The 26,011-nt window shown below is 37.2% G+C and overlaps 1 protein-coding gene across 1 annotated transcript in view; it reads right to left on the bottom strand.

The window, feature by feature from the left end:
• LOC141301427 (uncharacterized) overlaps nucleotides 1-26,011 on the bottom strand; it is a 150,447-nt gene that overhangs the window by 77,168 nt on the left and 47,268 nt on the right. The window contains exons 3-4 of the mRNA XM_073831657.1: nucleotides 22,143-22,184; nucleotides 21,861-22,020 (exon numbers count right to left, since the gene is read on the bottom strand). Coding sequence (XP_073687758.1) covers nucleotides 21,861-22,020; nucleotides 22,143-22,184 — 202 coding nt within the window. The remainder of the gene's footprint in view (nucleotides 1-21,860; nucleotides 22,021-22,142; nucleotides 22,185-26,011) is intronic.

Genomic DNA, 26,011 nt, shown 5'->3' on the forward strand with positions numbered 1-26,011 from the left:
ACCCAAATGAAGACAAACAGTAACACATATAGAAATTTGTTCATGTACATTCAGAAATTCATGTTAAAATATAAAACAAATAATACATATTTTTTATTTATCAGTCACATTTCCATGTAAAAAGTGTATTTATTAAGAATGTATAATTTTTTTCCCCTCAGTGAGATTTAACAAATGTATTTATCATTTGTAGAAATAAGCTTTATATATATATATATATATATATATATATATATATATATATATATTTTTTTTTTTTTTTTTTTTTCAGTTAATGTCAATGTTTTATTTTATTTCAGTTATTTATTCAGTTATATGTTCTATTTTTTTTAAATTAACTATTAACTTAACAACTAAAGCTTTTTATGTATGAATTGTTGGGGAATGAAACCTGCAAAAATAAAATATATATTTTTTTAATCATAAAGCTTTTTATGATTTTTTAAAATATTTTTTATGGGGAACGGAACTAAAATTAAAATAAAATAATAAAATAAAAATATCCTTTGATAATATACATTTTTTTTTATTTATCAGTCACATTTCTATGTAAAAATTGTATTTGCTCATGTAATTTTTTTTAAACAGGTTTTGTCCCCCTTATTACAATGTGTGTGAAGTATGTTTTTATGGGAGATGAATAAGAGAAAGCAGATGACCTTCACATGTGCCGCTCCAGCAAACCTGGAGGACAAGGACTGGATCTCTAGATTTTATCATCAGGAATCAATTCTCTCCCTTTTCCTATTAACTGAAATTGATTGTGGACAATGTGTTGTTTAAAAGGAATCTGAAAGCCTGAAATAAAACACTTAAAACTCTGAGGAACAGAATTGGCCCTAACAAATTGATTTAATGTGTTTTATTCATTTGAACATGTCCTTACAGAACACAGGCTGATGTATTTGGCAAGAAACATGTATTTTCTCAACAAAATTATTCCTGTTATTTAGGTGGATTTTACTGCAATAGCGCTTTCTGCAAATGACTCACTTGCTGCCACATAGGGAGGTCTGCATATGGTATAGATAAACAATGTGCCAATAAGATCCTTCAGTATCAATAAAACCTAATTACCTCTCTCCTTGAAATGTCTTTGACCTGCAAACTAGATGACTAATGTATCTACCGCTGCAAATGTCCGTTTTGCGAATGACTCGTTCATTTGAACCGATTCTTTTAAACGACTCAATCGAATAATCTCGCAGATCGTTCGTGAATCATCAGATGTGACGGAAGATTTTGTTTGGGAGTAACAAAACAACAATTTCACCTCAAAAATGACACGTAAGGTCCTTGCGCTGGAACTTCAGGTAACATCTTTGAATGATAACTTTGTGAGTCGTTTTTAACGAAATGAACCGATTCACTAAAACAAATTGGAGCGCTATTTTTCCAGCGCTATTTTTCAGTTTCATATTATTTTTTCTGTTTTATTTGAAATCTGGAAGTTCTGTATGAGACATTTTTCATTTTTAATCAACTTTAAACCTAAATAATTTACTGTACAGTTTGATTGTATCTTTTCACTGCTCACTCGTTCAGCATTGAGCATTGTTTGAGTCGTTTGTTCATTTGAACGGAGTTAAATGCCTTCAATATCCAAACATTCATGAGTTCACATACGATATCTTTGATAACAAATTAGATAATAGGAAAAAAGCGATACATATAATATCGTTAGCAACACAAGCTTACCTCAGACTCTGTTCTTAATTTGTCACGTGACAGACGTCGAAACGTTTGTAAATAACGCAATACTAGGCTACAAATTATGAACCAAATAAATCGTACAGGCAACTTTGTGCTATGACATTATTGACACTAAAAATTCCCTAATAGTTTCTTTGAAAACTGCTAGTGTGAACTTAGACTACAAAAAGCCATGAGTTGCTTTTACCACAGCCATTTTCGCCTTACATAATCCTAATAGTTGATGTAAAATAGGCCAATACAGATTGATGGTGACATAAATATGTACTGACAGTGGAGTCAGTAAGATCCTATTAAGGAGCTGTCAGACTGCAGGCTAAATCTTGGAATAAAAACATACAAGGAATTCTATCACCAATAAACCTCTAGAAACACTGAAACCAAAAAGCTTTTCCCAGTACTAGCTTCTCATTTCTGAGCCATTTTCATCATTATCTTTTACTTGTATTAGTAATTTTTTCATAGGTACATGTATTCAGTTACCTTTAAGTTCATACAGGTGTTGTTTTAATAAGCAGAGCAACCACAGGTCCTTAAAAACAATGACCTCACACAAAAATGATATAACATTTCATAACAGCAATAGCAAACATGTGTGTCTGTTACTAGACGTTTGTGTAATATCTCCAGACTGAATTCTTAAAGTGCTGCTCCATATGTCGAGGTTTGTGAAGGCTTGAGGGGGCACACGTGGTCACATGGACCTCCCGATTTTCAGACTCTGACCTGACAGCTGGATCGCTCTCAGCGGGGCCCCTCTGGCTCTGATAAACCAACCATCCTGATGCACATGCATACACACATCATCACCAAAAACACATGAATTCAGTACTGCATACTTACATCGAACATACGGGCACATCACAAAACACATATACACACTGCACACTTCTGTAAATGGGTTTTCTCAGTATGGCGGAATGTCCCCTAACATACAATTTCTGCACACATATACACTCTGAAATGCACATTCAAGCATGTTCAGGGTCATCACGTCTGACCTTTACTCACTTACCAGAATACACAACTGATAGGGTGGATGTATAAATTAGCAATGGGGTAAATCTACCTTGAAATGGTCATTTTTAAAGTAAACGTTTGTGAAAATTCATACAGGCTGTCAGATAATGTCTCAACTATCAACCCTGTTACTCTTCTGAGGACATAATTGTGTCTCAGTATAACTTAAAATGAATTTAGCTTGAGATCACACAACTCAATTGAAATTCATATATTTTATTATATGTATGTTAGGATAATGTTCTTAGGTAACAGGGTTGACAACTACAATACGTCACAAATACAACTACAACATGTTTATTAGAAAGACAATTTAATACTGTTATTTCTACAAATATCCACTTTTTAATTATCAGATGTTTGCTATACATAATCAAGGTAACAGGGTTGACATTATAGGATTGTCTTGTACTTGTGCTTCGACTTGTGATAAAAAAGGACACTGCAATTTAAATAGGTTTTTACGGTGAATGGGTTTTCACAACAGGGAGGCCTATATACGCTATAAGTGCATTACAAATGTCCCCTGACATACCATTTCTGCAAACATGTACTCTGTGAAATGCACGTTCAAGCACGTTCGGGGTCACCGTGTTGGATATTTACACGCTTATCAGAAACCACAGACACACAAATTTGATAGGATAGAAATATTACACCAATGATAGGCTTAATCAATCATTGATGTAATTTTCAATTTTGAAATGGTGATTTTTAAAGTAAACTTTACTATTTTATATTGTCTGTCAACTCTATTACTTTTTTGAGCACTCAACTTGTCCTTGAAAGGTTTGTCTTGAAATGATGATTATGTAATTTTCAATGATGAAATCATTAATATGAAATCATTAATTACTTAAAAAAAGGCAAATTTTGATAATAACAGGGTTGACAGTTGTATGGTTTAATATGAAATGTTTTTTTTTTACAATGTAATGGAACTATGAGGTGTTTATAAAAAAAGAGAATTTAATGCTGACATTTCAACACTCATATTGACTTTTCAATCATCATATGTTTGCTATACAAAATCAAGGTAACAGGGTTGACATTCCAAGCTTGTTTTTTGCTACCAGCAAACTTCAAAATAAAAAGTGATACAAAAGAGGACAACTCAACTTGTCCTTGAGAGGTTTACATCTTGAAATGATGTAATCTTCTAACTGTTCATTACTTTAAAAAGGGTACATTTTGATAGTAACAGTGCTGACAGTTTTAGTTTATTTTGAGATTACATGATTCTTTTATTTGTTTTATAGTTTTATTGAACTACAAGCTATCTATTAAGTAGAGAAATTAATGTAGACATTTCTAGAAATATTTACTTTTCCATTATCAAATGTTTGCTATACAAAATGAAGGTAACAGGGTTGACATTCTAAGTTTGTTTCCTACCAACCCACTTAAAAAAAGTGATTAAAAAGGACTTTCAACTTGTCCTTGAAAGGTTTACATCTTGAAATGATGTAATTTTCAAAATGTTCATTACTTTAAAAAGGGCACATTTTAATGGTAACAGTGTTGACAGTTTTACGGTTTTGAGATTACATGATTTTATTTATTTTTCAATGTCATTAAACTACAAGCTATTTATTAAATAGAGAACTTAATGCATTAATTTCTAGAAATATTTACTTTTCCATTATCAAATATTTGCCATACAAAATGTAGGCAACAGGGTTGACATTCTAAGATTGCTAAGATTGTTTCCTACCAAAACACTTTAAAACAGTGATTAAAAAGGACTCAACTTGTCCTTGAAAGGTTTACATCTTGAAATAATGATGTAATTTTCAAAATGTTCATTACTTTAAAAAGGGCACATTTTAATGGTAACAGTGTTGACAGTTTCACGGTTTTGAGATTACATGATTTTATTTATTTATTTTTCAATGTCATTATTTAATAAATAGCTTGTAATGTAGAAAACTTAATGCATTAATTTCTAGAAATATTTACTTTCCATTATCAAATGTTTGCCATACAAAATGTAGGTAACAGGGTTGACATTCTAAGATTGTTTCCTACCAAAACACTTTAAAAAGTGATTAAAAAGGACTCATCTTGAAATAATGATGTAATTTCATTTTCATTCAAACGGTCCATTACTTTAAAAAGGGCACAATCTGATGGTAACAGTGTTGACAGTGTTACGGTTTTGAGATTGCATGACTTTATTTATTTATTTTCAATGTCATTTAACTACAAGCTATTTATTAAACATAATTTAATGCTGACATTTCCACAGATATTCAGTGCTGACAGTTTTAGTTTATTTTGAGATTACATGATTCTTTTATTTGTTTTATAGTTTTATTGAACTACAAGCTATCTATTAAGTAGAGAAATTAATGTAGACATTTCTAGAAATATTTACTTTTCAATTATCAAATTTTTGCATACAAAATCAAGGTAACAGGGTTGGCATTTTAAGACATTTTAAGATTGTTTCTTAACAACAAACTATTAAAAAAAGAGGACATCTAAATGTCCTTGAAAGATTTAAGTCTTGAAATGATGATGATGTCATTTTGATTTATGACATAGTTCATTACTATAAAAAGGGCAAATCCCATTGGTAACAGGGTTGAAACAACCTGGGGATGCAGTTTTCAAGGGTTCCAACTAAAATTTAAACACGTTTACAGCATAAATATTTTCATATATTGTGTTTTCATCCATATTTGCTAAATACAGGGTGGAAACATACAGGCCTAGTACAATTTTAATTGTTAGTCATTTTTATACATATGTATATAAGGAACACAAACAGCACCTGTTTTATAGAATGTCCCCATGACACAAAATAAACACACTCCATCTCATCTTTCACTGATCAAATGTGACACACACTCGCTATACATATGCACACGCACAGCACTGTTCTAATGCCGCACAGAACAAAATGTTCTCTCTCTCCATCCCATCATGCTCTAGGGACCCTCTCGCCATAGTGTTCAGCTTCCAGCGACACTCAAGGTAACGTCACCCCAATTCAGAGGGAAAAAAAACACCTCCCGTACTCATTCCCCTCCCGTTCACCTCCTCTCGCTGTCTCCATGACATATAGGTGAGATACACCTCCCTCCCTCCTGCTCTTCCTCCTCTTTGTGTCTTTTCAGCCCCTGCATCCACCCCCTCCTCACCGTACGCACCTCATTCAAGGGTAGCCCCCTCTCCTCGCCTCTCACGTGCTGGGACACCTTTGTTCCCATTCCTGTCTTAGCTTTCTCAGTCCATCTCACTCGTTCTGCCCCTCACATCTCTGAATATGCAGATCAGTTAATTCAACTGCAGTCTTGTCTCCGCTGCAACTGCAGCTGCAGCACTTTTGCAACACAGAGCAGGGCGCTAAGTGCTTACGCTGGTGTTTCTTGGCGAGGACAGCAAGCGCTCCTGTTCATATACTGCAGCCTAAATGTGTGTCGCTATGTTTTTAGATCTAAAAAGCCAGATTAGCATGCTAACAACAGATTAGCATGTAACTGATTAAGATATACTAAATTTCACATCAGTTCTTGTGAGCAAAAGATGGAGCAAGTCTTTTAGAATAATTAGCAAAATCATTCTGGATTCAATATCACTCTTTGGATCAGCTTGAAGATTAGCATTAGCATTGTTTGCAGCTACCTCCATGTGGCTTTTGCAGCAAAACAATTTTCTCACTGCAGAACAGCTGAGAGAGCCGGAAAAATGCTGCGTGAAAAAAAACGTGTCCTTTTGTAATCATGTCCTGAGATTATGACTGTAACAACTATAGTAGCAAGCAATTTTAAAGGTACAGTTCACCAAAAAAATGACCTGAAGAAATATACCTAATTGCGTCATATCTGGTTCTTGTATGACTTCGAAAGACTAACTAGTTTCTATATATGAAATATTCTATATATGAAATAGTTGAGAAAATGTGTCAAATACTTTAGAAACCTTAAGATAAAACAATCAAAAACGTTCCAAAACTCTAATACCTCTTTAAACAACATATCTCATATAGCACACAAAATAAACCTAAAAAACTTAAGCTAAACAAACTCAAATACACCATATCGCACACACAAATAAAATGCTTAAATACCTCAAAAACCTTATCCAAAAATTGTGTGAATTTGTAGCCTTATACCTCGACCACTATTTCCATATAATGAAAGTAAATGGAGACTGGGACTGTCAAGCTTCAAAAGGACCATAAAAGTGTTTCATACAACTTGTGCACTATATTCTAGATATTATGGAGCTAAAGAGTAACACTGGAAAGAGAATTTAATGCTGATGCTTTCGCAAATATCCACTTTATAATGATCAGATGTTTACTATATAAAATCAGGGTAACAGGGTTGACTTTTTAGGATTGATACCTACTGACAAACTTGAAAAAAAGGACACATCAGTTTATCCTTGAAAGAATTACTTCCTTTAGTGATAACGTCATTATGCTAATGTTTTTTTTACCACACATCCCAGAACACACATATACACACAGACACACAAAGCACACAATGAATAGATAAACATTTGTAAAATTTTATACATTCTGTCAGAAATGACACCGTAAGTGTCAACCCTGCTACTTTTGTGAGGACATAATTATGGCTGAGCATAAACTAGAATGTATTTAGCTTGAGATGAGACAAATCAATTTAAATTCAAACATTTTAATATACATTAGATATAACACGGTTCTCAGAAAGGTAACAGGGTTGAGTTTTACGGTTTACTTTAAGATTACATTTATTTACAAAGTCATGGAACTACAAAGTGTTTATTAGTAAAAGAATTTAATGCTGACATTTCTACAAATATTCACTTTTAAATGATCAGATACTTGCTATACAAAATCAAGGTAACAGGGTGGACATTTTAAGATTGTTCCTACCAACAGTTCCAACAGTTGTATGTCTTGAAATAATGATGATGTAATTTTCAATTTATGAAACCTCATTAATTTAAAAAGGCAAATTTGGATGGTAACAGGGTTGACATTTTAAGATTGTTCCTACCAACAAACCTTGAAAGTTGTATATATTGAAATGATGATGATGTAATTTTCAACTTATAAAACATTATAAATTTAAAAAGGCAAATTTGGATGGTGACAGGGTTGACATTTTGAGATTGTTCCTACTAACAAACCTTAAAAGTTGTATGTCTTAAAATGATTATGATGTAATTTTCAATTTATGGAACTTCATTCATTTAAAAAAGGCACATTTGGATGGTAACAGGGTTGACATTTTAAGATTGTTCCTACCAACAAACCTTGAAAGTTTTATGTCTTGAAATAATGATGTAATTTTCAATTTATTAAACTTTATTAATTTAAAAAGGCAAATTTAAATGGTAACAGGGTTGACATTTTAAGATTGTTTCTACCAACAAACCTCGAAAGATTTATGTTTTGAAATGATGATGTAATTTTCAATTTATGGAACTTCATTCATTTAAAAAGGTAAATTTGGATGGTAACAGGGTTGACATTTTAAGATTGTCCCTACCAACAAACCCTGAAAGTTTTATGTCTTGAAATGATGATGATGTGATTTTTAATTTATGAAACTTCATTCATTTATAAAGGCAAATTTTGATGGTAACAGGGTTGATGCACAACCTGGGGATGCAGTTTCAAGGCCTTTAAATAAAACATTATACAAATTAAAATCTAAATATAAAGAAATATTTTCATATATTGTGTTTTCATCTATATTTACAAATGTAAAAAGGTATGTAATACACAGTGGAAACAGGACAAATTTGTCCTTGTATGATTAAAATAGACAAAAACATATAGCCCTAGTGATATTAAGACAAACATACTCATTAGACACAATAAAACATGACTGATGGCAATTTTTTTTGTCATTTTTGCAGCCCCAGTCCCTAGTCATTCTATAGACCATTTCAAGCGCTATTCGGCGGCTTAAGGAAGTGACGTCGTTGGTCCCAGGACGTTTCCGGTTAGTGGTCCAGCGCATTCAAAACAATGGCGAGAAGCGCTTTATGAACAGTGGGATTGCGGTCATATATATACAAACATCCTGCTTAAATGTCTAAATTAAAATTAGATCCTTGTCGTTCGGTGGTTGTGTGCTCCCTCTGGGGCGGTACTAACATTCTGAGACGTGTTTAACGGTAGATTTCCGCGAAACGTACCCGTGTTGCGGCAGTGAAGGAGAAGGCTGGATAACAACAAGCAACTCTAGGATATACAGCGCACATTTCGATTCAGGCAAGTAAATATCGTTTTTAATTAATCAGTTTATTTGTATATCTTTACGTTAACTCTTCAAGTATGATGCCGTATAATTTAAAGTAGCATTTTGTCATTGTTTACATATGCATCTAGCTTTCGTGTGTAACGTTAATGAAAAAAGGCAAGTTTTTTTATTTCTGTTTTATTGCTAAGTGTTATGTGGGTTAAATTCATATTAGTCGTCTAGGTATTTTGTCAGTTGACAAATGCAGTGAGTAACATGAAAGTACGTGAATGTCGTATTGTGTAACAGTTAACGGCAGTAGTTTACAAAACATAATGTTTATGGTAAATATTATTTTCCATCACATAAGCTTTGGTAATGTTAATTCCAAGATGTACTGACGTATTAAGCAATAATAGCATTATTTTTTTTTATATTGTGCATTATATTAAATAATTGTTTTTCTACTTTTATCCTTATATAATGTAAACAAAATTCATACAGGTGATTTCTAATATCATTTGTTTCTTAGTCAAGGAAGTATTTTGATGTAAGCAGTTGTAAATATGCAGCAGGGTCACTAAATCTGACAATACAGTGTAATACTGAAATTTGTTAGCTCCCTGTAATTCCCATAGAATTGGTTAAATGTTATATACATTTTCATAATGATGGCTAATATCCTTTGTTTTGTTTTCTAGAAAGTATTCTAAACTGATGTAAACAGTTGCAGAAATACAGAAGGGTCACCAAATCTGAGAAGGCAGTGTAAGGAGAGCCATCATCTGTAGACACCCAAGGACAGCTGATCATCCTGCAGTGACAAACCACATCTGACCATATCAACACCCAGATGTGATTGAGAACTTGAGTGTAGTATTCAGTAATTTAGTGTAGTACTTAAAGCGACTGATGACCAGACCAGATACAGACTGCTGCTTTTGACATTTGTTCCCCCTTTGTACTCCATTTCAGTTCAAATGTTGTTTCAGTTGTTGTTCTTTCATTTGTTGAAGCATTTTATGTTCATACAAATATTTACATATCAATACATGTGCTGGAAATAAAAACAGTTGAAAGTGAGAGAATGCTTTTTGTTTATATACAGTACTGGTCAAAAGTTTGGACAAAGTATTTTTTTTTTATGTTTTTGAAATAAGTATTTTATGTTTATTAACATGATTAATTATTTAAATGATTTCTATTATAAAAAATGTTGTGCAAAGCTGAATTAGCATCAGCCTTTACATTACACCAGTATTCATTTTCACATGAATATATATATATATAAAATTTGTGTGGGTGTGAACAGTAAATACGTGCATAAAAACATATATGAATGCTTTATGTGTGTTTGTGTGTGCATTTATTAATCTGCAGATATACAGGTTTATGTAAAACACGTTAGCCAGCATTGAATTGCGACGATCTTGTTTATTTGTGATCACATGATGACTCGGAGCATTCATACCCTCCACTTGCACTGTTCCACAGCAACAAACTTGACCAAACTAACGTTGAACACATGTTGAAATGAATTCAACACGTAATAATAGCATCGAGCGCTTAGTTTTAATAGCATACATTTAGCGTTGTTTGGAACGATATGTATTGTGAAAAGTAATGTACTAATGAAAACAAATATTTAAACAGAAATACAGACTGACCACGCAATGCAAGTAAATTAATCACGAACAACCTCCGGATATCTTGGGAACAAAACATGAAGTAAGTTGCACTGCTTGCTTCAGACTGATGACATCCATTGTACGAATAAATGTTCACAATATTTCCGTTCATGTGATATGCTTTTAGCAATCTCCCGTGTACACGCACGCAGCATCGATTAGTTAATGAGCAGCTTTTTTTACCTTAACTAGCTTTTTCGCTAGATTTTAAAAGAATGTGTTCGTATTGACAGATCGGAGAAATAGCGCTACCGGAAATGTTTCAGGACCGGACATGCGCAGTAACGTTCCAACGCGCTTGTTATTGTTTACATCCTTGAAATGGTCTATAGAAAAGAGACATTCTTTACAAAATCACCTTTTGCAAAGAAATACAGTCACAGAAATTTGCAACGGCATGTAGGTGAGTAAATAAAAAAAAAATGTGTGTGTGTGTGTGTGTGTATAAACTATCCCATTTTATAAAGATAAAATCCACTTGTTCACACAAATTCAGCAGGATGAATGAATATGCATTGCAAAAATGGCTTAATGTGCTTTACAATTACCCTAAAAAAGCGTGGAAAGCCTCGGAGGGGTTACTGAAGCGCAGCAAAACGGTAGTGATATCAATTTACGTCCCATAATAATTTCTGCTCCTGTGCCTTTAATATTGGCTTTCAAGGTGAAATGAAAAAAAAAGTGAATGGAGTGATTGAATGGAGATGAGAGGTGGAGAGCTGATATCGGCAAAAAGGAGAGGAAGGAGGCTGTTCATGAGATGAAGAGATGGATAGAAAGAATGATTGGAAGAGAGAGAGTCTCGCTTGACCAGAGTTATGTGATGCATTTCACGGTGCTGCATTTCTCCTTTGCCCTCTCTCTTTCTGCTGTGCGGTTTTCTGCAACCTATGCACTAACAACTGATTCATGCTCTCCATGAGAGAGAGACCGGCACTCGCCAACACAAATGACAGCAGGAGTGGGCACGCTGCCAAACGGCGTGACTTCAAACACTCCAATTTTATTGCATGCACATGCATAACTAAAAATCAAAACATCAGTGTTATGAAGTCTTCAAACGCAGCTTATTCAACACAATATTATGTATTTTCATTTCACAACCCAGTCCATCACAGACAAGATGAAGTCCTGCCTTACATTTTCTGCTCATCCTGTTTAACTTAGAGAAAGAGTAATAATAATAATAAAAAAAAAATAATAATAATTATTATTTTGTTTTGTATGATCATATTTCAATTGTTCTCAGTCTCAATGTTTCTCAGGAACGCAAAAGTGCTGTGAGCAAATGTAAAATTTCTCAGGGGAATGGAAAAGTTTTGCGAGCAAATGTAAAGTTTCTCAGAGGAACACAAACATTTTAGACTTCGTAAACTCTGCAAAGCTGCTAAAAACAGCTTAATCCAGCCTAAGCTGGTTTGCTGGTCTTAAATGGTTTTAGCTGGTTTTCCAACCTGTTATTTATCTGGCCATCCAACTTGTCTCCTAGCCTGGCCAGCTAAAAATTGCTGATACAAGATGCAAGCTAAGACCAGCAAAAAACAACTAAGACCACCAAACCATCTTAAGCTGGTTTAAGAAGCTTTTTCAACCGGAAATACTAAAATCTGCAAAGTTTTCAGAGAAACTCAACATTTCTCAGAGTGCAATGCAAGCACAATGTTTCTTAGGGGAATTTTTGTGAGCGAACACAATGCTTTGTGGGAAGGCAAACGCAAAGTATCTTGGGGGAACGCAAAAGTTTTGTGAACAAAAAAGGTTTCTCAGGGAATGTGAACATTTCTCTAGTGAACTCAACATTTTTCAGAGGAAGGCAAAAGGTTCGCATGCAAACACAAAGCTTCTCGGGGGAAGGCAAAAGCTTTGCAAGACATCACAACTCCCTTCTCATTTTTCATCTCCATTTCCCTTTAGGGGCTCCGTAGATTCGTCAAATCTACTGAAAAAAAAACGGCTTAATCCAGGCTTAGATGGTTTTCTGGTCTTAACTGTTTTTAGCTGGTTTTCCAACCTGTTATTTATCCGGCCATCCAACTTGTCTCCTAACCTGACCAGTTGAAAATGGCTGACACAAGATGTGAGCTAAAACCAGCTAAGACCAGCAAACCATTTTAGGCTGGTTTAAGAAGCCTTTTTTAACAGGGAATACTAAAATCTGCAATCTACATTTTTCAGAGGGAAGCAAAAGTTTTGCATGTAAGCACAATGTTTCTTGGGGGATTGTGAAGTTTAAGTAAACGCAAAAAATTCTCGCTCTTGTGAGCAAACACAATGCTTCTTAGGAAGGCAAAAGTGTTGCAAGCAAATGCTGAGTTTCTTAGAAGAACGAAAAAGTGTTGTTTCTTGGGAGAACGCAATCCTTTTGTGAACAAACACAAAGTTTTTCAGGGAATGCGAAAGTTTCTCTAGCGAACTCACCATTTTTCAGAGGACAGCAAAAGTTTTGCATGCGAATGCAGCTTCATGGGGGAACGCAAAAGCTTTGCAATACAATATAAAAGTATTGAAATATAGTTACCCTTGAGGGAAACAAGCTAAGACCACCAAACCATCTTAGGCTGGTTTTAGAAGCTTTTTCAACAGGAAATACTAAAATCTGCAATCAAAATTTTTCAGAGAAACTCAACATTTCTCAGAATGTGGCAAAAGTTTTGTATGCAAGCACAATGTTTCTTATGGGATTACGAAGTTTTTGCAAGCAAATACAAAAATTACTTAGGGGAATTTTTACGAGCTAACACAATGCTTGTAGGGGAGGCAAAAGTGTTGCTAGCAAACACAAAGTTTTGTAAACAAATGAAGTTTCTCTAGTGAACTCATTTTTCAGAGGAAGGCAAAAGGTTTGCATGCAAACACAAAGCTTCTCGGGGGAAGGCAAAAGCTTTGGAAGACAACACAACAACTCCATTCTCATTTTTCATCTCCAGTTCCCTTTAGGGGCTCCGTAGATTCAGCAAATCTGCTGAAAAAAAAAACCCTGGTTTAATCCAGCCTTAGATGGTTTGCAGGTCTTAACGGTTTTAGCTGGTTTTCCAACCTGTTATTTATCAAGCCATCCAACTTGTCTCCTAGCCTGACCAGTTGAAAATTGCTGACACAAGATGTGAGCTAAGACCAGCTAAAACCAGTTAAGACCACCAAACCATTCTAGGCTGGTTTAAGATGCTTTTTCAAAAGGGAATACTAAAATCTGCAATCTAAATTTGTCAAATCAAAAGTGTTTCTTTGGGGATTGAGAAGTTTTTTGCAAACTTAATTTCTCAAGGAAACAAACGAAATGCTTGTAAGCGAACACAATGCTTCTTGGGAAGGCAAAAGTTTTGCAAACAAATACAGCGTTTCTTGGGGAAATGCAAATGTTTTGTGAATAAACACAACGTTTTTTTAAGGAAAGCTAAAGTTTCTCTAGCGAACTCAACTTTTTTCTGAGAGGCAAAAGCATTGCAAGACAACACAAAAATATTGAAATATAAATTTTTCTCCTTTTAGATTTTTTTAACACCGTTTCCCTTTAGGGGCTACATAGACTCAGCTAAGCTGCTGAAAAAAAAAATGCTGAATCCAGCCTAAGCAGGTTTGCTGGTCTTAACTGGTTTTAGCTGGTTTTCCAACCTGCTATTTATCCAGCCATCCAACTCGTCTTCTAGCCTGACCAGTTAAAAACTGCTGACACAAGATGTGAGCTAAGACCAGCTAAACCCAGCTAAGACCACCAAACCATCTTAGGCTGGTTTAAGAAGCTTTTTCAACAGGGAATACCAAAATCTGCAAACAAAATTTGTCAAATCAAAAATGTTTCTTGGGGGATTGAGACGTTTTTTGCAAACTTAATTTCGTTTTTCGTTTTTAATTTTCGTACATAGACTCGGCTAAGCTGCTGAAAAAAACTGCTGAATCCAGCCTAAGCTGGTTTGCTTAAGCTGGTCTTAACTGGCAAACACAAAGCTTTTCAGGGGAACGCAAAAGCTTTGCAAGACAACACAACAACTCCCTTCTCATTTTCCATCACCATTTCCTTTTAGGGGCTTTGTAGATTCGGCAAATCTGCTGACAAAAAAAACCCCTCAGCTTAAACCAGCCTAAGATGGTTTGCTGGTCTTAACTGGTTTTAGCTGGTTTTCCAACCTGTTATTTATCCAGCCATCCAACTCGTCTTCTAGCCTGACCAGTTGAAAACTGCTGACACAAGATGTGAGCTAAGACCAGCTAAACCTAGCTAAGACCACCAACCCATCTTAGGCTGGTTTAAGATTTCAACAGGGAATGCAAAAACCTCCAATCAAAATAAGAGATTTTAAAACCTCAACCATTTCCAAGACTAAATTATCTGAGCTATTCCATCCACAAATTCTATCCGCTTTATGTATTTATTGCACATAAATCTAGTCTCATTAGCAATGCTTGCTAAGGCAACCATCATTATTATTGCAAGTTATTAATATATTATTATTATTATTACTATTAAAATTCATTATGCATAACTCACTTTGCACCATGTGATATTTTAAAATCAATCAGGTGTAAGAATTTTGTCTGGCATCATTGTGGACTGTTTTTAGGCCACTAAACAAACACTCATGAACCAAATCTTAGAAACCACCAAGCAAAGCTCCAGCAACTCCCTAGGACACCTTAGCAAACGGCTAGCAATCAAACTCAACGCCTTAGCATTCTGTCAGGGAGTTTTCTGTATTAGCATCAGTGGCTAACCCTGCTCCCTCTGCAGTGGGTGGCTGTGTGTGTTTTTCTCTGTTCTGTCTTTCAGTAGAGCGAGTGGCAGCAGTAGAGAGGTCTTCACTCAAGCATTGCTGTGGCATCATCACTCACTGTGTGCCGGAACGTTACTCTCATCAGCTGCAGTTGGCATTCAAGCCTAGTCAGCAACTTTCCTGCGGCCTGTGTTCGTGTATATGTGTGTGTGTGTGTTCTGTTAAGAGAGAAATATGTACAGTATTAAAGAGCAGGGACCTGGACGGTGATACCCCCTTATTTCACTGAGATGTTCTGAAGGCCAGATATTTTAAGCACAGGCAGAGCAACAGCATTTTAAAGGGATTTAATGAACCGGTTCTAACTCACTTCACTAAAGCCGGCAGCCTTTGTGGAGGAAGCTTTGTCGAAAGGCACATTTGCTCAGTCACTTGGCACTGAACTAACCCGGCCGTCTTTAGCCTGTCAATCGCTCCTAGAGGCTTCTGTGTCACTGTGATATCAACATCAAGGCTGTGTTTCAAAACCGAATAAGCTGCTGACCTAGACAGCATATTTGTTTGAATTAAATGATATGCAGCAACAAAACAACTTGGGTTGTTAAGACATCGGTGAATGTACAATCTGAGTTAACTAATTGTGGCATAGCATGGAAACATTATGTAACTGACAAATCTGAGAGGCTAAGATGATATTCATCATTAACTCCCACATGTATAGCACTACAAATGTGTTTCAAGTACAAACAAATCTATTCAAGCAGAATCCACATTAAGCGTTTTTTTAATGAACTGGGAAAAACATCCGACAACTGAGATTTTCCCTTTAGAAAAACTGCGTTCAACCAAAAAGACATAATTTCATCTATAATTGCAAAGTGCGAGAGACTCAAACAAGCGGAATTTATTCATGGAAGTCCCACTCAAAGCTCATTAGAATAATAATCATGTTAGAGTGCATTTCCTCAGAGGAGGCGAAGCCATTTGTGAGACATCCTGGCGTAATTCAAATCCCAGGTGTTTTATATGCAAACAGGAACCCACTCCGGGGTATCCCAGTGCGGGAATCAGATTCAGTAAGGTGTTGCATTAAGGATGAGCCCATGAACTATCTATGAGGCATTCAGACAGTCTGCGCAGGGTGAACATGACAGACTCATGTAACTTTCATAACGGGAGATGTAATTTTAAAAATAATTTTTGATTCGAGATTTGTTGGACGAGTTGGGATAAATACACAACATGGAAGGAACAGCTTAAACAAAAAAAATGCCAATTCTATTACCATTTATTCACTAAATGTAATTTTCTTTCATGGAACACGAATGGAATGGAAGTGGATGGGGATTGGGGCTCCAAAAATCCAAAGATGACAGATTGTCTGTAAATAGCTACTTAAATTTTCAGCTTTTTTATGCACACAGTGCTATCAGATGGCTTCAGAAAACATGCAATATAATACAGGAACTGTACAGTTTACTTTCATGAAATACATAGGCCTGCGTCTTTAGCAGTACTGTTTCCCATACAATGGAAGTAGATGGGGACTAGGGCTGTTGAGATCCAAAAAGGTAAAAAAAAATACCAAAAATCGTAGTTGTACATACAACTTGTGCACTATATTTTAAGTGTTCTCTTTCATTGCACCAGATGACAAATATTGTCATCTGGTGCACAAATGTAGGTATTTAACAGAATGTTTTCCATACAGTGGAAGTGGATGGGGACTGGGGCTGTTGAGCTCTAAAAATGTCAGAAAGCTACCAAAAATGTACAACTTGAACATGATATTCCAAGTCATCTGAAGCAATATAATAGCTTTTTGTGAGGATTAACCTAAATGGAAGCCATTATTTGCTGAAAACATTTTGACAATGTTCTCTTTCATTGCACCAGATGACAAATATTTTCTGTAAATAACTACTTAAATTTCTGCTTTTTTTATGCACACAATTATATCAGATGGCTTTAGAAGACATGCAATTTAATACAGGAGTTGTTTGGATTATGAAGCACAAATGTAGATGTTTAGCAGAACATTTTTCATACAATGGAAGGGGATGGGGACTGGGGCTGTTGAGCTGTAAAAATGTCAAAAAGCTACCAAAAATGTACAACTTGAACATGATATTCTAAGTCCTCTAAAGCAATATAATAGCTTTTTGTGAGGAATAAACCTAAATATAAGCCATTATTTGCACCAGATGACAAATATTTTCTGTATATAACTACTTAAATTTCTGCTTTTTTATGCACATAATGATATCAGATGGATTCAGAAGACATGCAATATAATACAGGAACTGTACAGATTACTTTCATGAAATACATAGGCCTGCGTCTTTAGCAGTACTGTTTCCCATACAATGGAAGTAGATGGGGACTAGGGCTGTTGAGATCCAAAAAAAGTAAAAAAAAAAATGTAGTAGTACATACAACTTGTGCTTGATATTCCAAGTCCCCTGAAGACATACGATAGCTTTATGTGAAAAATAAACCTAAACTTAAGACATTAGTTGCTTCAAAACATTCTGACAACGTTCCCAATTATATCAGCAGATGATAAATTCTTTATGCACACAATGCTATCAGATGGCTTCAAAAGACATGCAATAAAATACAGAAATTGTATTGATAACTTTTGTGGAATACATAGGCCTGCATGTTTAAAATAACTTTTTCCTATACAATGGAAGTGGATGGGGACTGGGGCTGTTGAGCTCTAAAAATGTCAAAAAGCTACCAAAAATGTACAACTTGAACATGATATTCTAAGTCCTCTAAAGCAATATAATAGCTTTTTGCGAGGAATAAACCTAAATGTAAGCCATTATTTGCGGAAAACATTCCAACAATGTTCTCTTTCATTGCACCAGATGACAAATATTTTCCGTAAATAACTACCGAAATTTCTGCTTTTTATGCACACAATGATATCAGATGGCTTCAGAAGACATGCAACATAATACAGGAACTATACAGATTACTTTTATGAAATACATAGGCCTGCATCTTTAGCAGAACTGTTTCCCATAAAATGGAAGTGGATGGGGACTGGGGCTGTTGAGATCCAAAAATGTCACAAAACTAGTAAAAAAAGCAGTACATACTACTTGTACACAATATTCCAAGTCCCCTGAAGCCATATGACAGTTTTGTGTGAAAAATGAACCTAAACTTAAGCATATATTTGCTGAAAATGTTCTGACAGCGCTCTCTTTCGTGTGATGCGTTTTTCATGAAAGTGGATGGGGACTGGGGCTGTTAAGATCCAAAAATGTCACGAAACTAGTAGAAAAGCAGTACATACTACTTGTACACAATATTCCAAGTCCCCTGAAGCCATATGATAGTTTGTGTGAAACATAAACCTAAACTTAAGCCATTATTTCCTGAAAGTATTCGGACAATGTTTTCCTTTATTGCGCCAGATGACAAAGATTTTTTGGTGAATAACTATTTTATTAAATTTCTGCTTTTTTATACACAATCAGATGGCATACGAAGACATGCAATATAATACAGGAGTTGTATAGATTACTTTTATGGAACACAAATGTAGGTTTTTAGCAGAATGTTTGAATTTCATTCAACGGAAGTGGATAGGGACTGGGGCAGTTGAGCTCCAAAATGTCAAAAATCTATCAAAAAAGTAGTACATACAACTTGAGCATGATTTTCCAAGTCTTCTGAAACAAAATGATTGCTTTGTGTGAGAAATAAACCTAAATGTAACAAAGGTGTTTAGCAGAATGTTTTTTACAATGGAAGTGGATGGGGACTGGGGTTGCTTAGATCCAAAAATGTGAAAAAGCTACCAAAGAAATAGTACATACAGCTTGTGCATGATAATCCAAGTCCTCTAAAGCCTTATGATAGCTTTGTTTGAAGAATAAACCTGAACGTAAGACATTATTTGCTGAAAACATTCTGACAATGTTCCTTTTCGTATTAGCAGATGACAATATTTTCTGTGAATAACTACTTAAATTATTGCTTTTTAATGCACACAGTGCTATCAGAGGGGATCCGAAGACATGCAATATAATACAGAAGTTGTATGAATTACCTTCATTGAACACAAATGTAGGTGTTTAGCAGAATGTTTTTCATACAATGGAAGTGGATGGGGACTGGGGTTGCTGAGCTTGAAAATGGTCAAAGAACTACAAAAAAAAAGCATGATATTCCAAGTCCTCTGAAACAATATTATAGCTTTGGTTGAGGAATAAACCTAAACGTAAGAAAATATTTGCTGAAAACGTTCTAACAACGTTCCCTTTCATTGCACCAGATGACAAAGATTTTCTATGAATAAGTACTTAAATTTCTGCTTTTTTTATGCACACAATGATATCAGATGACTTCAGAAGACATGCAATTGAAATATGGATTGCTATTTTTAATGGAACACAAATGTAGGTGTTTAGCAGACTTTTAACCATATAATGGAAGTGGATAGTGACTGGGGCTTTTGAGCTTTAAAACTGTATAAAAAACTACCAAAAAAGCAGTACATACAACTTAAGCATGATATTCCAAGTCCTCTGAAACCATATGATAGTTTTATGTGAGAAATAAACCTATACTTAAGCCATTATTTGCTGAAAACGTTCTGACAACGTTCTTCTTCATTGCGCTAGGTGACACAACTTTTCTGTGATTAACTACGTAATTTTCTGTATTTTTATATTAGATGGCTTCAGAAGGCATGCAATACTACACAGAAGTGGTACTGATTATTTTGATGGAACACAAATGTAGGTATTTAACAGAACGTTTTCCATACAATGGAAGTGGATAGGGACTGGGACTTTTGAGCCTTAAAACTTTCAAAAAACTGCCAAAAAGTAGCATATAAAAGTTGTGCATGATATTCCAAGTCCTCTGAAGCCATATATCTTTGTTTGAGAAATTAACCTAAACGTAACCCATTATTTGCTCAAAACGTTCTGACAATGTTCCCATTTGTTGTGCCAGATGACAAAGATCTTCTCTGAATAACCACTTAATTCTTAGTCTTTCTTATGCACAATGCTATCAGATGGCTTCAAAAGAATGCAATATAATACAGGAGTCGTAAGGATTACTTTTATGGAACACAATGTAGGTGTTTAGCAGAACGTTTTCCATACAATGGAAGTTAATGGGGACTGGGGCTGTTGAGCTCTAAAACTGTCAAAAAAACTACCAAAAAGTAGTAAAAATAATTTGAACATGATATTCCAAGTCCTCTGAAATCATACGATAGCTTTGTGTGAGGAAAAACCTAAACATACGTCATTATTTGCTCAAAAACGTTCTGACAACATTCAGTTCCATTGCGCCAGATGACAGATTTTTTTGTGAATAACTTTTCTTATGCATACAATGCTACCAAATGGCCTCAGAAGACAGCAATAAAATGCAGAAATTGTATGGATTACTTTCACAGAACACAAAAGTAGATGTTTAGCTAAACATTTTCCATACAATGGAAGTAGATGGGGACTGGGACTGTTGAGCTCCAAAAATTTAAAAAAAAAAGCAGTACATGCAACTTGTGCATGATATTCGGAGTCTTCTGAAGCCGCAAAATAGCTTTGTGTGAGGAATAAACCTAAATGTAACACATTATTTGCTGAAAACGTTTAACAGAACGTTTTTATACAATGGAAGTGGATGGGGACTGGGGCTGTTGAGCTCTAAAACTGTCAAAAAAACACCAAAAATGTAGTACAAGCAACTTGTGCATGATATTGCAAATCTTCTAAAGCCATATGATAGCTTTGTATGAGGAATAAACCTAAACTTGTGCCAGTATTTGCTGACAACGTTCGCTTTTTTTTTTTTTTTGCGCCAGATGACAAAGATTTTCTGTGATCAACTACTTAAATTTCTGCTTTTTCGTTCACAAAATCATCAGATGGCTTCGGAAGACAAGCAATATAATACAAGAGTTGTATGGATTACTTTCATGTTGTTTTTTCATAATTTTTGCATCTCAGCATCTCCAGTTCCTATTAACATTCACTGTATGGAAAAGAGCAGCTTGAACACTCTGTGAAATATCTTTTTCAGCGCTCAATAGAAGAAAATCTATTAAAAAGTACAAAAGTAAGAATATTATGCCAGTTTTCCTTTTTAAGTGAACTGTCTCTTTAAAAGATGTCCTCCTATATGCATTGAGTCCTGGTATACATTCACAAACCTTTATGAACTGACTCCAGCTGTGTGTTTGTTAATAATGTATGCAATAATTGTGAATAAGTGGATTTATACAATTGTGCATGTCATGTTCACTCTTGCAGAAATTCCCTAGAGCAGCCATGCAGACATACTGGTACATGTGCATTTTCATAAACAAACAGTCACGCTACACACACACACACAGTCATGGAATCGCTTTTCATATACATGTACATTTGCACACTGAGTGCTGACACGCAACATCTAGCGGCGCAATCTTGTTTAAATACACACACAAACACGCCACACACACACTTTCCCCACCCCCACACACGGAAGCATTACTGCAGTGGATGCAGTCTTTAACTCACGTTGGAGTCCAGCAGGTCGATGCTGTCCAGGCTCTTGCTGCGGTGGATTCGGCCCTTGATTCTGCGGAGGGATGGTTTGCCGTGCGCCGATCCCTCAGATTCATCCAGCAGAGAGGGGCTTTGTGGGGTGGCGATGAAACCGTGGATCTTGGGATAGTAACTAAGAAAGTGACAGACGGTGCATGTTAGAATGTGGTGTCAGTTTAATCTCCATTAAATAGATGAGCACGACCAATAGAGTTTCGTTAGTGAAATGGAGTGAAAAGGGTTTAAAATGCTTACACTGCAGGCCCGTATTTGTCTTTGTCGTGTTTGGGGAAGACCCTGAGATCGAAGCACAAGAGAAAGAGAGAAATACTTTAGTTTTCATGACAAAAATGACAGAAAGCGAAGAAAAGAGAGACATTTATAAGGGATAGTTTACCCAAAATTTGAAAATTCTGTCATCAACACACAAAAAAGATACTTTGAAGAATGTTTCACCTTTTTGTCATTGACTTTCATCCTACGGACATACTTTTATTTTTATTTTTTTGACCGAACAAAATCATACACTTTTGAAAAGACGTGGGGACGAGTAAATGATGACAGAATTCACATTTTTGGGCAAACTGTAATTTTCTCTATGTTAAAATACTCGGTGTTAAAAAACATTGTACCTTGAAATACATATATGAAGAAACCATCAAATATGAGCCATTTAAATTGGCATAAAACTACATAAAGATGAATGTGACTTGAACAGCATATGAAATATCATTTTGCACCATATCTTACCATGCTTTTTTCTGATGTATGGGTTTAGATCAAAAACAATTGTTGGGACAGTTTTGAAAACTCTAATAATATGCTATATTTACTTTAGATATGTCTTTAAATGTAATATTCAGAAACAGGAATATTAAACTAAATAGTAATTAAATAGTTATAGTGGCTTTCATTTTGCCTACTGGGTTCTGCAGGAAACTGAAAATGCTTTTTAAAACAATAAAAAATGAGAGAAACCTGTCTGCTATAGTGCATTTAATATAAAAGAATTAACATTTTACTAACTGGAGATCCAGTTTTACTCAACAAATCAGTTAAAATGCTTAATGTTAAAAAACATTACTTATGTAGTTCTGTTTGATGACAAAAGTGGCATAGAAATTACACATTTCACCTTGAAATACAGTTATGAACAAACAATCAAATATAAGCCATTTAGATGAACTGGCATAAAGCTACATAAAGATGTCCAAATGTGACATTTAAAAATTTCACTTTTCGACTTAAACAGCATACTGTCAGTATTTTGTCCTGTCTTGTTCTGTTCTCCTAGTGTTTTTCCCCCTATGTTTCCAGTTCTAATGGTTTAGTCCTTGTCTCCCCCTTCAGTTCTGTCTCATTTGGTCTAGTCATGCCCTGCCCATATTTGTATTTCCCCCTCGTCATCCTATTATCTCGTTTGTAACCACGCCCTGTCTTCAGTGTATTTAAGTCTGTCTGCTCACTACCCCTTGTCCGTCGTTAACGTTACATGTGCACGTTTCTTGCTCCCGGTTTTTGTTTGTTTGTATCATTTTCAAGTGTTTTGTTTAATAAACTGTTTATTCATTTACTCCGGTTCTCCTCCATCTCCACTCCTCAACCCAGCCAGAGTGTGACAGAACGACGGACCAAGACAAAGGATGAGTCGGGCTGAGGCAGCATTGAGGAGACTGCGGCATGGCGGTCGATCGTTGGAGCGATATGTGGAGGAGTTCCTCCAGCTTTCTCATCAGGTAGGCTGGCACGATGCTTCACTTGCCGCTGTGTTTGTTTTGGGACTGGATGATGAGATTATCCGCTGCGATCTTCCAAATACTTTTTAGTCTCATCTTCCAGTCCCCTCACAAACACAGCACATCGCGCCAGCCTGCCATAAGCTGGGACCCCCCACATACCGTGCCAACGGTTCGTACCGCCAGCCCAGTCCCAAATCTCCAGTCATCCTCCAAAGCTCCGCTGCTGTCCTCAGCCCAATGTGGCCGGCCTCCTCCCCGCGCTCTAGTCTACCGGCCTCTGCCCAGCACTCAAGCCTGCCGGCTTCCTCTCCACGCTCAAACCCATCAGCCGCCAGGCCAGCGTCAGCTCGCAAAATGGCCGCCACGCCAGTTCACAAGATGGCCGCCATGCCAGATTCTGCAAGCAAGATGGCTGCCACGCCAGATCTTGCAAGCAAGATGGCTGCCACGCCAGAGTCTGCAAGCAAGATGGCTGCCACGCCAGAGTCTCCAAGTAAGATGGCTGCCACGCCAGAGTCTGCAAGTAAGATGGCTGCCATGTCAGAGTCCGCTCACCAGTTGGCCACCATGTTACTATCTGCCCTCAAGATGGCTGCCACGCCAAAAGTCTGCAAGCAAGATGGCCTCCGTTCCTGAGTTCCCGGCCAAGATGGCCTCCGTTCCTGAGTTCCCGGCCAAGATGGCCTCCGTTCCTGAGTTCCCGGCCAAGATGGCCGCCAAGCCTGAGTCCCCGGCCAAGATGGCCGCCAAGCCTGAGTCTGCACCCAAGATGGCTACCGCCAAGTCTGAGCCTCTGCTGGTTCCGCCCAGCCTCCCTGAGCCGCCGCTGGTTCCGCCCAGTCTCCCAGAGTCTTCGCTGGTTCCGCCCAGCCCTCCAGTGACTGCGCCGCCAGAGCGCCCTCCAGTGACCGCTCGCCCAGAGCTAGCTCCTTCAGTGTCTCCGCTGGAGACGCCCAGCCCTCCTGTATATCCGCTGGGGTCGTCGAGCCATCCAGAGCCCGCTCCTCAAGAGCGCCGTCCAGAGCCCGCTCCTCAAGAGCGCCGTCCAGAGCCCGCTCCTCAAGAGCGCCGTCCAGAGCCCGCTCCTCAAGAGCCAGCGCGCCCTCCAGAGCCGGAGCTCTCTCCTGCGTGCCCCCCAGAACCGGAGCTCTCTCCTGCGTGCCCTTCCGTGCTCTCCTGGGTGGACTATGCCCTAGGTTCCCCCAAGAAAATTTTGGACTGTTTACCGGCCATGGCCACCTGGACTGTTTACCCGGCCATGGCCTCCTGAACCATTTACCCGGCCATGGCTTCCTGAGCCCCCAGATCCGCCATGGCCTCCCGGACTGTTTACCCGGCCATGGCCCCCTGAGCTCCCAGATCCGCCATGGCCTCCCGGACTGCTTACCCGGCCATGGCCCCCTGAGCTCCCAGATCCGCCATGGCCTCCCGGACTGTTTACCCGGCCATGGCCCCCTGAGCTCCCAGATCCGCCATGGCCTCCCGGACTGTTTACCCGGCCATGGCCCCCTGAGCTCCCAGATCCGCCATGGCCTCCCGGACTGTTTACCCGGCCATGGCCCCCTGAGCTCCCAGATCCGCCATGGCCTCCCGGACTGCTTACCCGGCCATGGCCCCCTGAGCTCCCAGACCCACCATGGCCTCCTGGACTGGTTACCCGGCCATGGCCTCCGGAGCTCCCTGATCCGCCCAGGAGACCACCCCTGTGTCCTGTGGTTCCTGTATCCCTGTCTAGTGGTCTCCAGGGCAACCCACCCCCCCTCCCCTTTGGATGTTAGATGGCGCGAGACGCGCCTTTTGGGGAGGGGGGTGTAATGTCAGTATTTTGTCCTGTCTTGTTCTGTTCTCCTAGTGATTTTCCCCCTATGTTTCCAGTTCTAATGGTTTAGTCCTTGTCTCCCCCCTTTAGTTCTGTCTCATTTGGTCTAGTCATGCCCATATTTGTATTTCCCCCTCGTCATCCTATTATCTCGTTTGTAACCACGCCCTGTCTTCAGTGTATTTAAGTCTGTGTCTGCTCACTACCCCTTGTCCGTCGTTAACGTTACATGTGCACGTTTCTTGCTCCTGGTTTGTTTGTTTGTATCATTTTCAAGTGTTTTGTTTAATAAACTGTATTTATTCATTTACTCCGGTTCTCCTCTATCTCCACTCCTCAACCCAGCCAGAGTGTGACACATACGAAATATCATTTTGCACCATATCTTACTATGCTTTTTTCTGATGTATGGGTTTAGATCAAAAACAATTGTTTGGACAGTTTTGTAAACTATAATAAAATGTCATATTTAGTTATATGACAGTCTTAAAATTAAAATATAGAAATATGAATATTAAAGTAAATCGTAAGTTAATAGTTATGGTGGCTTTCGTTTTGCCTACTGG

The sequence above is a fragment of the Garra rufa genome, chromosome 25 (genome assembly GCF_049309525.1).
Source record: "Garra rufa chromosome 25, GarRuf1.0, whole genome shotgun sequence".
NCBI classification, from domain to species: domain Eukaryota; kingdom Metazoa; phylum Chordata; class Actinopteri; order Cypriniformes; family Cyprinidae; genus Garra; species Garra rufa.